The following is a 14,104-nucleotide window of genomic DNA, read 5'->3' on the forward strand; positions in this document are numbered from 1 at the left end:
CACACACACACACACACACTGCAGAAAGCATCCTAAGACTGCAGCCCTATGCTGGCAGGCATCCTTGGATCGCTCCCCTCCCCACTTCTGTGTGTGGTATTCCAGGACTGTACGACCCCGGTCGCCCCTCCGTGAGACGTGAGGAATTCTGTTTACTCCCTAAAAACACTCCCACTGTGTGTGTCCTCTATCCCAGTTAGGAGAGGCGATTTTGAAAGCTTAAAGATGGAGCAACGACGCTTGAATGTGATCAGATCTGGTGCTGCCACATTCAGAGATAACAGATATTCAGACTTTTGCTGCACGTTTTCTTATTGTCAGCGACTTCATAGCTTCTCATCCAAATGCCCCGCAGCCTTTAGGCTAAATATAGAAGTTCAGGTAATGCATCATCTTGTTTCTGTCTCCATGGTTCAGGAAGCCGGACCTCAAGAAAATTGTGGAATTTTTGCACGTTTAAAAAAATCAAATGGGCTGATCTCAAAGCTGCACTCATGATATTTCTACTGCAGCGCTCCGTACAAACAGAAGCTCTCACATAAAGAGATCAAAGACATCAAGATGTTTCTGTGTGCTGTGGAGTAGTTAATGGGAAATATGAGTTCTTTGTTTCCATTTGAGCTCAATGTGACCTTTGTGACGTGTGGCTAATTGGCAGGAAGTTGGTATTTCGTGCCTCTGCATTAAAGAGATTGACAGCGAGCGACACCTCTGCTGCTTGTTGACACGTGAGACGTATTGAAGTTGTAAAGTGACCTTGGCTATATGCAGAGAGCGAGAGCGATGCTGACTGATGCAACCACCAGGCAACACCATGCGCCTGATTTAACGCTGCCCATCACCTGATTACTTACTTCTGTCACGCAGCAGCAGACTGACAGGAGAAGCTGAAGTTTTGTGGGACCTTTTAAATGATTTTTGACTTCTTTACGGCTTTTGTGCCGAGTGTGAACTTAATGGCATCACAGCTGTGGTCATGTGTGTGTTACTGACAGGCAGCAAGGGAAAAAAGAGTGAAATCAAAGTGCTAATGTACGGTGATGCCAAACTCTGGGGTTTTGCGGATTAAAGAAGCTGCTGGGATTGCACCTTCATCACATATTGACAGTTTAGTCATAGCAGCCTGCTCTCTGAACTTCCATCCATCCATCCATCTTCTTCCGCTTTATCCAGGGCCGGGTCGCGGGGGCAGCAGCCTAAGCAGAGAACCCAGACCTCCCTCTCCCCAGCCACCTCCTCCAGCTTATCCGGGGGAACACCAAGGCGTTCCCAGGCCAGCCGAGAGAAACCCAGCGTGTCCTGGGTCTGCCCCGGGGCCTCCTCCTGTGGACATGCCGAACACCTCGGCGCCCAGGGGGCATCCTTGTCAGATGCCCGAACCACCTCAGCTGGCTCCTTTCGATGTGGAGCAGCAGCTGCTCTACTCTGAGCCCCTCCCGGATGGCCGAACTTCTCACCCTATCTCTAAGGGAGAGGCCAGCCACCCTTCGGAGGAAGCTCATTTCTGCCGCTTGTATCCGCGATCTCGTTCTTTCGGTCACTACCCACAGCTCGTGGCCATAGGTGAGGGTAGGGACGTAGATCGACCGGTAAATTGAGAGCTTCGCTTTTACACTCAGCTCCCTCTTCACCACGACGGACCGGTGCAGCGTCTGCATTACTGCAGCTGCAGCCCCAATCCGTCTGTCGATCTCCGGCTCCCTTCTCCCATCACTCGCGAACAAGACCCCAAGATACTTGAACTCCTCCACTTGGGGCAGGAACTCATCCCCGACCCGGAGTGGGCACTCCACCCTTTTCCGGCTGAGAACCATGGCCTCAGATTTGGAGGTGCTGATCCTCATTCCCGCTGCTGTGAACCGTTCCAGTGCGAGCTGGAGGCCCTCACCCGATGAAGCCACTCTCTGAACTTACAACTTTAAATTATTGTGTACTTAAACCATATTTTTGAGACTTATTTTTATGTGAAATTTCCTTACAAACATCCCATCCTAAAATTATAATTTGTAATTATTTTGTTATGCACACAAGAAGATCCAGATTTTTCAGTCGCGGTAAAGGTGGAGGCACTTTTTAACAGATTTGCACATTTGCTGCCTTTTTAAAGAGTAAGTTTCCTGTTTGTTGCTCTCAAAGGTCAGAGTTTGGGTACTTTTCTCATTTTTGATGTAACTAAAAACTGGAGCAGAGCATTCAGGAAGGAGAGGAAACGGTCAAGGAGAAGAACACAGAGTGCCAGAGAGAGAAAACACGAGTAAGAGCAGCTGACAGCATTGCCCAGACGATCCTGCTGTAGCTACAGGTAAACCCACAGAGAGACCAACCCACAGACAACTGAATGCACTGCTGTCACTACAGCAACTGAAAGGATCAAAGTACTGAAACCATTTTACTGCTGTTACGTTCCCCTGGGGGGGGTCTAGGCGGTGAGGGGGAAGCAACAAAAGTGACCGGGTCAGAAAAAGGAGTCAGGGAGGCAAAACAGTTAAATAAAACAGTTTTATTGAAGTAATTCAACTAAAAGAGACGGACAAGCCGTTATCACCATAAAAGAAAACACAAACAAAACTCAGGCGTTGGTCAAATAAAGCAAAAAGTCAAAAGGAAACACAGCTCACCAGCTGGAAACCACAAACACAGCTCACTAGCTGGAAACAAGACACCACTACATCCACAAATGGCACTCTGGCCCAGAGCTCACCTTTCCCTGGGCTTAAATCTCCTTAACTACTGACGAGAGTCAGCTGCACAAAAGGGAAAGGTGGCACCTCAGGCAGAAGGGGTAGTGGGACACGCCCACACAGGCACCTTCAGGAGGAGGCCCTGCTAGGGCCGTAACACTGCGATTCAGTCAGAAACACTTTACTGTCATTGACAGTGCGGCAATGCAGCAAAAACTAATCTAGTAAACTCAAGAACAGAGCGGACATCAATATGATATTAGATATGACACCAATTATAATTACACTTGGCATGAAATGAAGACATTAAGGGGATGTGGGTTGCAAAGCGGGTTGCAGATACACTGGAATTGGGGCCTAAGGCAGTGCAAAGGGTGTAATTTCTATATAGGGTCTTCTCTGTGAATGTGTGCAAGGGTATGAGCTGATGTTTAGGGTCTGTGGGTTGGATGTGACTTCTTGGCCTGTTAGAACTGAGGCTACAACGTGGTTTAGCTTTTAGTATTTCTTTTTCTTTATCTGTGTTTTTTGTTGTTTGCACCGTAACACTTGTGTTTGGGATTAAAGAAGACGAGCAGGGTCGTTGAAGTCTTTGTTTCCTTTTAATTTTCACTTCAATCTTCCAGTTGTCCTTTCTTCTTCTTCTTGTATCCCATCTTCTGTCCTCTGCAGCTCCAGTTGTCGTTGTTTTATTCTTTTTCCTCCTCCTTCATGCTCCAGTTCTCAAAAATAGCTCCCTAGTAGTAACGTCCCTGTAGCAACAAGACAAGAAATATAGTCTCGTTCTACAGGACACTGATTTACTGCCTGTCCTGCTGGGCTTGTGTGTGTGAGTGTGAGATGCTTCAGCTGCTCCAGTTCCTCAGCCCAGTTCCACCAGTGTTCGTGTGGAGCTGCTCCTGTGGGAATGCGATGGCTGAGCTCACGTCCCAGTCGGATGGATTTAAATTCCAGTCTTAGATTCCAGGTCACCCACTGTTCACTTCAACACCGCGCTGACGCGGCTCAACATCCGCTGGTTAAAGTGTCGAGAGCGCTCGACAGCGAGGCTCTCGTCTCGGAAAAGTCGGTCAGGAATCTCGATTTTTAAATTAGGGTTGAAAGTGTGCGTGCTGGATTGGAGTCGTGCCCCAGGACACTTCCCAAAAAGTTTTTCTGTCTTTTACCCAGAAAGCTGCCGATGCTTGTGATTGTCGTTTGTGGCGCTGAAAGCTGAAGTTGTTTAAAAAGTATTTCAATGACGTCCAACATGAAGGTCAAACATCATCCAGGAGTTCGTTGAGTAAAATAAAGTCTTTCGCTGTTTTATTCAGTACTAAAGATGCAAATAACCTAATTCAAACGGAGCCAAATAAACATTAGCATAAACTCAAATATCAAAGAACTCTGTTTGAGTCCAGAGTCCACGAATGCACCAAATCCTTCCTCGTGGTGTTCCCAGAGTAGAAAACTTCCACTTAGGGCTGAAAAATCTCAAGTTAAACTCCAACAGGACGAGTCTTCAGGTACCTGGACAGATATCAACAATCATTCACTAAATTCAACCCACATCACACAGGAAAAGGATCACACCGCCACATCAACCACAGGTAACAAAAGCTCATCTTTAAAGGCAAATAAAGGTCATGAGTAAAATCAAAGTCCTCATAAACCAGGATATTTAGTGGCCTGTATTTATATTTCCAGAAAGTCTTCATTGTCTATGACCTCTTTGAAAGAGGAATATGGTCAACTGCAGCAGCTCGCAGTGTAGAAGAGCAAGTGCTTATCCATCGGGTCGCTAATGTCGCCTGTGTGTTTGGTGCAGTTGTGTTCTGCTCACCGATCCTGAAGCTTTTTGCTTTACTAATGCTAAAGAAACTGCAGCTGTGACGCTCTAGGCTGTGGATTACAAATGAAGTTTTACAGTTAATAAAATAATTCATAGTTTTTGCTATAGATTATGAGATGACAGGGACGTACAGGAGGAAAGACCTGAGCTCAAGCTACTAATAACACTCAATAATAAATCAAAGTGAGAATGTCCATACTAGCTGTCGTCTGAGTTTATGTGACGTACTAATAGCACTGATTCATCAACATGTAAGCAGCGTTTTACTGTTGAGGCTCTGCTGTTTTTATCTACTTACCCTCGGCTCTGCCGAAGGGTCACCAGATAAATCTCAGCTGTTCTGAGATGAGAAATGAGAGAGAAAAGGGGCGTGGCTACTGTACCGTTTTGTAGTGGTTTTCTTTTCCTCTAATTTTTGACGTCACTGAGCTTTTTAAAGTAAAATCTGCTTTTACCGACTCAAGTAGAAGTGATGTCATATGAAAACATTCACAACAACAATATTATCTCTATAAACAGACATTATTGGGTTATCTCTTTTTACCTGATGAGCTCTTATGAAAGTTATGAGTCTAAAATCAAAACTATATGAACACAGACAAAAAGAACAATATACACTAATTTATATTCTTCTCATATGTGCATAACATTTTAAACTACACTACGAAGTTATCATCGAACAGCTTCACTGTTGGAGCTGCTGGTTGTTGGAAGAAAACGGATGAGACGAGAGATTGTTCCAATGCAAAGGGATGATTCTGCTCTGTGTTTGGCGCTGGCTGAAGTCTTTTTGTGGTCCAGAGTAATGAACGCTGGCACAAAAAGTTGAATCAGTCTCGTTTGCTCATTATTTATTCAGATAATTCCAGATTTCCGTCAGAATTGTGCCAAATTTAGACCGCATCCTATGTAATCCCAAAGCAGAATCTTATGTTAGGTACAGAAACTTTGTTTTGTATCATCTGTGCTGTTTAACACGTTTCCAGAAGTAGTTTTTGGTTTCTAGCTAACGTTACCTGAGAGGTTTTTTTTTTTTTCATAGGCTGAGATGTCTGAACTCCTTGTTGATTAGCATGTTTCCTTCATTTCGCTCCGGTCCGGCCTCAGTTTTGATCTCTTTCCCTTCTTGCTGGTCTCTGACTAACAACTAATTTCCTGTGTGGTGTCACGGCCAGGGCTTCTTCTGTCTGAGGGTTTAAACGGGCCGAGTTTGGTCTTCCATGCAGATGAGCTGTTGTGGAGCCTCGGGGCCGTTCTGTCTGCAGAGCAGCGTCTCTGTCTGACCTGCAGCCGGTTCGCTCTGAAGCTCAGACAGAGACGCTGCTCTGTCCCACTGAATTGGGTCAGCTGGGTCTCAATACCACACACACAACACAGGGCCCGAGTGAGAAGTCGGGTCAATCAGCTGCATTTGACCAATAACTGATTGACTGATTGTGACCCTGCAGGAAGAGCTCTAGTCTGCTAACACCGGACATGAAGTTCATCTGAACTGTGGCTAAAAATCAAACCTTTGCACTGTTTGTGATGAAAGTTGAGAGATGAGTTTCCTTACTCAGCTATTTTTCTAAAATGATCTCCTTTCGTTTGTTCTACTCAGCATTTGCACTCAGTTAAAAGGTTACTAAAGTCAAATGTGTGTGTTGCAGTGCTGATTATTGATCTACAGTGTTTGTGTGAGTTACCCAGTTTTACAGAGAACTGCTATAGCGAGGTCTGCCTTGTTTTCATACACACCACTCGCCTTGTGGTGCTCAAATCTCTTCAAGAAAAGGACAAATGAAAAAAATTATACATTTGCAATCCCGACCCAGTTACTCAGAAAACACACAAACCTTGTTCTGAGTAGTTTCGTGTAGGAACCATTTGGTTTCTGGCGAATTACAACCTGCCAACCCAAAGAACTGTGCAGCCAACTAACATCACAGCCCAGCTGAGGGGACGACACGGACGTTTACATCATGTCACACTGAGCGTGATCCCAGCGTTTCTGCCAGAAGAGTTGTTAAGCTTGGCGGCTTCGGCCAGCACGTTCGGGGTGTGGATGGAAGGCAAATTTATGTTGCACTTAGGTTTCGTGGCTCCACCAATCCACTAAAATGTAAATTGTGGGGTACAGATGGGAGAGCAGAGCTGTGTTGACATCGATGCGTCTCTGTGCACAGACGTGAGAAAAAGACACCAGGAAGTTAATTTTCCACTTTATAGCCTGGGGCAGTGTGAACGCACCGGATCACAGTTTACAGCCATAAAATACAGCAAAGTGACCTAATCTACTGTAATTATACCGCTGCATCAGTGCATCTGATGTGTGCGGATAGATCAAAGAGTATTGAGCTGCTACATGTGTTTTATGTCTTAGTAGTTTTCCCAAGCTGCTTTTATGTGTAATATGGCAATAATGGATTACTAACATACAGAGTTCTAGAGTAGTGTCACTACTACGGAGCTCGGACACACACTCTAACTCCTCCAGGATGGCTCATCAGTGTGTGAAGGTTTGCTGTCTCCCAGCACGGTCTCAAGAGCCTGGAGGAGAGTTCAGGAAACGGGCAGTTACTCTAAGAGAGCCGAACAGGCTGCAAAAGGTCTTTAAGCCATCAACATCTGTATCTGCATCACTGTGTAAGGAGGAACAGGATCAGCACTGCCAGAGCTACAAATGACCTCCACAGGCCACTGAGTAATCAGAAACAGACTTTATCAGGGCCGGACGTCCTCTGGTGGGCCCTGTGCTCACTGTCTGGCACCGTGGAGCCAGACTGGCATTTGCCACAGAATACCAGGTCCACCACTTTCCACCCTGAGCTCATGTGACAGACCTGAAAGGGTCTGCCTGTAACATTAAGCATGACTGGTTTGGTGGCGATTGTCCGAGGAGGCATATCCATGGAGGGACATACAGATATCTGCAGGCTCAACAACAGCACCCTGACTGCCCTTACTTAGCCAAAGGAAATCCTTGGACCAATTTTTAGACCCTGCGCTGGTGCAGTGGGTTAGGGTTCATTTCCTAGAGGAAGAAGGGACCGATACCACTGACTGGCCCCATCAGCTCAGTGATGCCCTGGTCCAGATCTGGGAGGAGATTCCCAGCAGACCATCCATCGTCTCATTAGGAGCATGTCCCAATGTTGTCAGGCAGCAGCTTGTGGCGGCTGCAGAAACTACTGAGCAGCATTTTGAGTTGCTCATGGAAACTTTGGCAAAGTGAACTAACCTGCTGCATCTTTTTTTACTTAGATTTTTGAGTTGTTTTTGTATTCAGCTTCTGTAGGTTGATCATTTTCATCAAAATATGTGGCATTGTTTCCTTCCTAAAACGTTACCTGGTCCATATCATTATAGATATATATGCATGTTTTTCCCCATTGTTTTCAAAGTGTTCTTTTAATTTATTTTGAGTGTATTTATTGCACTTTAAACACATCTTATAATCAAGAGAAGCCAGACATCTCTGCAGCTGATTTCTCTAAAACTAGGCAACGGTTTGGGTTGAGAAACAGCACTAAGACCCAGTGGTAAAGCCTTTTGTCAAGAGAGACAGCGACTTGGAGATCCTGCCAGGATCACCACATCCACATAAACAGGTGTCCTCGCATTAGTAGTTTTAGATTTGATTTGTTTAGATTCGTACCAGGCTCTTTACAAATCAGAAGAACAGTGTGTGTACACAAAGTGAATGATGATCTGGCTTAAAGGACTCTCGCCTCTTGGCTTGAATGTGAATTGTAACGCTTCAGATCATTGATGCTGCCTCCTAAAATAAAGAGAGTGCACTGTTAGTCACGCTATCTCAGACTGTGGTGGTTCTGAGAAATTGAGGATATGAGGTCAAAAAGGTTGAAAGACGGGGAGTTACAGCGTGTGTGGAAAGCTGCCCAGCCAGCACTCAGGCCAAATGTTTGTAGATGAAATCGTTTTCACAGATCTGCACGATTCAGCTCGCCAGTGAGAAGCCATCTTGGGCCTTTTGTCCTGTAAGAAAACCTGCCATGTCAGCTTTATCAGCACGTTTGGCTCACATAGACCTTCAAAAGCTCATTTGGAGGTCTGCTTTACGACTTTGACTCTATTGTTGTCGTAAAATCTTTGCCGGAGAAGCCCTGCAGCAATTCTGACAAATTATATTTTGTACCACCACCAGAGATGGCGGGTGAGAAATTTGGCCTGGACCGATTCTGAAGTGTGACATCTTGTTTCTCAGAGGAGGGCAGCAGAGACGAGGAGATGAGGTGAGAAGAGAGGAGGCAGCACCTCCTCTGAATGTGAGAACAGACGAGAGAGAGGATGGGAGTGATGGAGAGACTGTGTGAAGGAGGGCAAGAGAAAAGTGGAAGAGGAGGTGGTATTTGGAGTGAAGAGAGCTTCTTAAAGAAATGGCTAAATCAAACATGGATGAATGGATGAAAGCCCCGAGGCTTCAGGGTTCAAGAAACCGTCAATAACATCAACAGAGCCCTAAGAATTTCTTCCAAAATAAAATAAATCAGGTCAAGTTAGGGTTCAGCTCTCCACTTACTTTGGTGCTGGAGTAATTTTGGGAGCCAGGACAACTTTGCGCCTACGTGTCTTTCCAGGAATCATGACGCGGTTATTTAAAACATCTACAAACTTTGTTGTGAACAGTCTATGGGGCAACTTTTCTTTTCTTACTGTCTACAACCAAAAGAAGCAAACAGCTCACTGTGCTCCCAGAAACACCACACGACAGAGGTTTAGGGTCAGAAAGCCAGTCTTTAAAGTGTTTTTAATACACCTTTGCTATTGAAACTATCTGTAAACATAAAAATAGTTTTAGTGCTGAAACCTTAACAAACTTGGAACTGACACAATTTGGTCCTTTTATCAACCACAGCCTGATCTTTATTTGCACTTGGTTGCCGTACATTTCTTCCACTCCACTCACACAAGTTGATTGACCCGTTAAGCTCAGCTGACGGGAGCGCCACTAATATTTTCATGCTTGTTGCAGTGTCTCTGCTATGAGCCTCTTGTCACGCAGCTTTCTTCTACACGTTGATGTGGTTCAGTTTCCCATTTGGGACTTTGTTTCGTTTTCACTTGCTGAGAATTCGGCATGGAAGATTTAATCATCAGCAATCCATCATAGACACACATGTAGGGTAATGTTATTTCATCTTATATGTGCGCTGGGAGCAGGACGGCTCGTCCTCGCTGTGCCTTCGATGGCTCTGAGGAGCCTAAAGAGAAGGCAGAAAAGAGACATAAGGGTGTGACAGAAGCATGTCGGAGAGAAGACGAAGAGGAAAGGAGGAAGGCATCGGGAAGGGAGAGGAGTGGTGCATTGCAGTGTTCACCCACCCAGCCAACTCGTGTGTTTGCTCAGTATACTTGTGAGGGCTCTTCCTGATGATATTCCTTCCAGAAGTTAAAGAGTAAGCAAGTCCACAATACACGATATTAAAAGACAAGAATTTGCTAGTCAGGATATTAAGAAGTGAAGAATTCAGGAGAGGTTGAAGTCAAAGCTGGAGAGGAATGTGGTTGTTGATGGTCTTCACATGTACAGGAAGGCGAGCGCTGGCGTGTGTTGGAGGAGCTGCTGGATCTCCAGGCTGCCAGGCTGAGTTGTGGTGAACTTTTCCCCAGGAGGGAGTGTTCTGTCTGGGGGAAAGAGAAGATGACCATCTGGCGCCTGTGGAGCTTCTGCTGCACTGACAGTCAGCTCCCCGACACCCTGCCAGAGTGTCCCTGAGCAAGACACTGGAGGTTGAATCCCGTCCATTTCTGGAGTTGCTGAAATTGCTTTATTAACTTGGTTAAGTTATCAAATGTGTTTGCCTTGTTTTCAGTCTTAAATACAGAAGGATATTTATTTAGCTCATGTTTTCATGGGTTTGTTTATCGAGTGGCTGTGTGGGAGAAGGTGCAGCTACCTTCTTTGTCCTTTAATAACATCTCAGATTACACAAAGTAACAGCGAACTCTGACTCAGCTTAAATTCACAGAAGAATGTCAGCCAGTCCAAGATACTTGGAACAAGCTTTCTACCAAGTAAGCTGATGAAGAAATCCGGTGTTGTTGTGCGCTCACACTAAATGTTATCCAAGTCATCATTTGTAGAAGTGCAAAGAGTCAAATGCAGGAGTTTCCCTTAGCTTGTAGCAGCTAATGCAGCGTGGCTGTGATGGTGGTGTAGATTGCAGCTCGGCACGTCTCTAGACTCTCATGAATGTTCACCTGGGTGACTTTGAGGACGTTAGCCTTTCTGTGGATTTGCACCGATCAGAGGATGAACCGCAACAAGGTCCAGTGTGAGATTAAAAAAGGATTATTCTGAATTCTGGATCATGTAAAGCTACTCTAGCAGACTCCAATGATAAGAAAATCACAGCTGTACATGAGTGGAAGGGCTCACATTTGGATGTATTTTTGATGCTGTGCAGATCTAATGTCAGACCCACACAAAAGTACGAGCTCTGCAGTTCAGTCATTTCGACAGGGTGTGTGTGTGTGTGTGTGTGTGAGTGTGTTTACATTCTCCTAGAGATTTGCTCCATATAACACAAGCTGATGACATACAAGTGTTGTATTCATCAGTTGTTTTTGCTATCTTAGGTAAGGGGAATAATTCTGTTTGTACACATTTAGCATCCCTGCTGATTATAAACAGGATAAGTTATAGCTTGTCAAAGCTTGTGGTTTGTGTTTACCTGTTATGTTGAGGATGGTGGTTGCATGTTTTTACTATAATCTATTAAGAGTTTATTACTTGCTACAGTCACTGGGCGCTTCCTTAGGGACTGGTGCTGGATTGGACCTGTGTTTGCCATCAGAATGACCTGAATTCTTCATGGCATAGATTCAACAAGGTGCTGGAAACATGTAAGATATTCTGGTCTAAAACCACGTGACAGAATCACACAGCTGCTGCAGATCTGTCAGTTGCATCCATCATGTGAATCTCCTGTTCCTGCCTCGAAGGTGCTCAATTGGATTGAGATCTGGTGACTGTGAAGGTCATGTTCAAGAAACCATTATGAGATGAACTCTGTGACACAGCGCGTTATCCTGCTGGAAGCAGGCACTGTGCACTGGGTACACTGAGTACTGAGACAGCCTGGGGCATTTAAATGATACTGTGTTGGTACTGAAGGGCAGAACCTGTGCCAAAAGAAGTGTTCACATCACACCACCAGCAGGAGCCGGAACCACCAATAAAAGGCCGGATGGATCTACCATCAAAATGTTGCAGCAGGATCAAGACTCATGAGACCAGGCGGTGATTCTTCAGTCGTCTGTTGAGTCTGTGAGAATTGTATCCTCAGTTTCCTGTTGTTAGCTGAGAGCAGCGGGCTCGATGTGGTCTCTGTGCTATAGCCAGTCTGCTCTAAGGTGCGACGTGTTGTGCGTTTGCAGACGCTCTTCTGCACACCTCAGTTTTCACTGGTCAGTATTTGACTCGCTGTTGCTTCTTATCAACTCAAAGCAGCCTGACCTTTCACTTCTGTCTTCTGGTATCAACAAGGCATTTGCTCCCAGGGAAACTGCAGCTCGCAGGATATTTCCTGTTTTTTAAACCTTAGAGATGGTTATGAGGGGAAAGTCATCAGTTTCTGAAATACTCAGACCAACCTGTCCGACACCAACAGCAACGTTCAGTCCTTTAAATCACCTTCCTTTAACATTCTGATGCTCAGTCTGAACTTTAGCCGCTTGTCTTGATTACGCCTAAATTCATCGAGTCGCTGTGACTGCTTTTCGAGCAGGTGAAGGCTTGTAGCTAATAAAGTTGCATGTGAGCGTCTATGGTATTGATAAGGTTTCTTATTTGGAGGAAAACCTGTTTCAGCTTATTTAGAGGTTAAATAAATAGATGATAGGCAGAAACACAGGATTTACAAGTGCAAGAGCTGCAAGGGTGATTTTAGTTGTGAGTTTGCGTCATGTTGAAAGTCTTCCAGTGATCTGCAGCTCCCGGTCTGACTGACAGATTGTCCTCTGTGTCTGTGTTTGCTTTCAGGGGGGACCCGGGACATCGGTTCAGCCCTCACCAGGATGTGCATGAGGCATCGCAGCATCGAGGCCAAACTACGCCAGTTCTCCATGTGGGTAGATCTGTGTGTGTGTGTGTGTGTGTGTGTGTGTGTGTGTGTGCGCGCGTCAGATGAACAGGAGTGGCCTGTCCTCCCAGTTCTCCATGGCAACCTGCCTGCCTCAGCTTTTAGATCCTCCATCCTGGTCCATCAGTCTCTGACTCAATCTAATGACATCATCGTGGCTGAAAATAATTATCCAGATCGTTTTTATAAATACACCCTCGTCCATCTTTGTGCCGCCTTCTTTCTGCTTTTACGAATCCTCCTTACACTCTTCATCACTCATGTTTTACATCCACGTGACCGCAGAGTGCAGTATCAATCCTGCTGTGACCACATCCTCTCACCAGCTTCCTTTCCAAGAGCCTGTAAACCTCACCTACCGCTCCTCCTGATCAAAATCAGCCTTCCTCTTTTTCATTTTGCCTTCGCTGCATGAGTCCATTAACTCCACCCGTATGAAAGCAGAGAGTCTGAGAGATTGAAGCTGTAAGATGGGACCTCCAGCTGACTCTGTGAATAGGGATGCAGTAGCAGGAGGATGCAGGGTTCACCTCTGTTAATAAAGTATGATGTGTCACGGCAGACATCCAGTTATTTTCTATATGGCTAAGCAAAGCGTCCCAGATGCCCTTCACCCAACCACCTACCCCCTCCAGCTCCTCGGTGGGGAGGTGTTTCCTGGCCACATGGGATGTGAAATCCTCTTATTGTCACATTATACAGTATCAGGCTGATAAATCTTAAATAAGTGGCCGTGACCTCAGCAGTCATTTAACTTGGGAATGAAAGCTAATTGGTCCCTTTTCAGGGGTTTTTATTCTCTACTTGTAATCACAGTATTTATTCTAGACCAACGTTTCTGAGACTGTGAGGCTGCTGCTGGTGTGCAGATGACCAGGGGGAAACACAGGAGTGAAACTAGTGTTGGACTTCCTTTTAATGCTGGACATATGCACAGCAGCTCATGTAAACCCCAGTAAATATGACCTCATAATATCTAATGGCTCCTGATATCTGTCAGCCTTTAATTACTAAATGGAAAAATGACCTCAGAATAAATCCTCTTACAAACTGCTTTGTGAATCAGCTCTCTTCTTCATTCAAGAAACTGAATACATATGCTTGTGTCAAATTATTGGTAAATCTAAACTTCTTAGAAGTCCTGGGAATGATCTCCATGCACCAGTTTACTGGTGATCGAGCCCCAACGGAGGCAGAGAGGCTCATGCATGCTCCGGATGCTGTATGCACACTTAAATCTGATCTGTAGGCTTAAAAATATCAAGTCCTTTGATTTCTGCATGTGCGTCAGTTCTGTTAGGAAGAAACCGCTGCAGCTAATCACTCTGCTAATGATGCCCACACACACATCTGCATTAATTCCCCACAGATTTAATCCGGCCTTCATCTTTAATTCGATTTGTGTTGTGTGGTCTTTGTTTTTGTCTGCAAAAGGAACAGCTTTAACCATACGTGGTGTGTGTGTGTGTGTGTGTGTGTGTGTGTGTGTGTGTGTGTGTGTGTGT

At 45.2% G+C, this 14,104-nt stretch overlaps 1 protein-coding gene across 2 annotated transcripts in view; it reads left to right on the forward strand.

Moving 5' to 3' along the window:
* LOC102313719 (protein MTSS 1) overlaps positions 1-14,104 on the forward strand; it is a 63,733-nt gene that overhangs the window by 34,696 nt on the left and 14,933 nt on the right. For both annotated transcript variants that reach the window (XM_014340901.2, XM_042212947.1), the window contains exon 4: positions 12,500-12,584. In XM_014340901.2, the coding sequence (XP_014196387.2) occupies positions 12,500-12,584 (85 nt within the window). The remainder of the gene's footprint in view (positions 1-12,499; positions 12,585-14,104) is intronic.

Source organism: Haplochromis burtoni, unplaced genomic scaffold (assembly GCF_018398535.1).
Source record: "Haplochromis burtoni strain Fernald_Lab_line unplaced genomic scaffold, NCSU_Asbu1 Contig_402, whole genome shotgun sequence".
NCBI lineage: Eukaryota > Metazoa > Chordata > Actinopteri > Cichliformes > Cichlidae > Haplochromis > Haplochromis burtoni.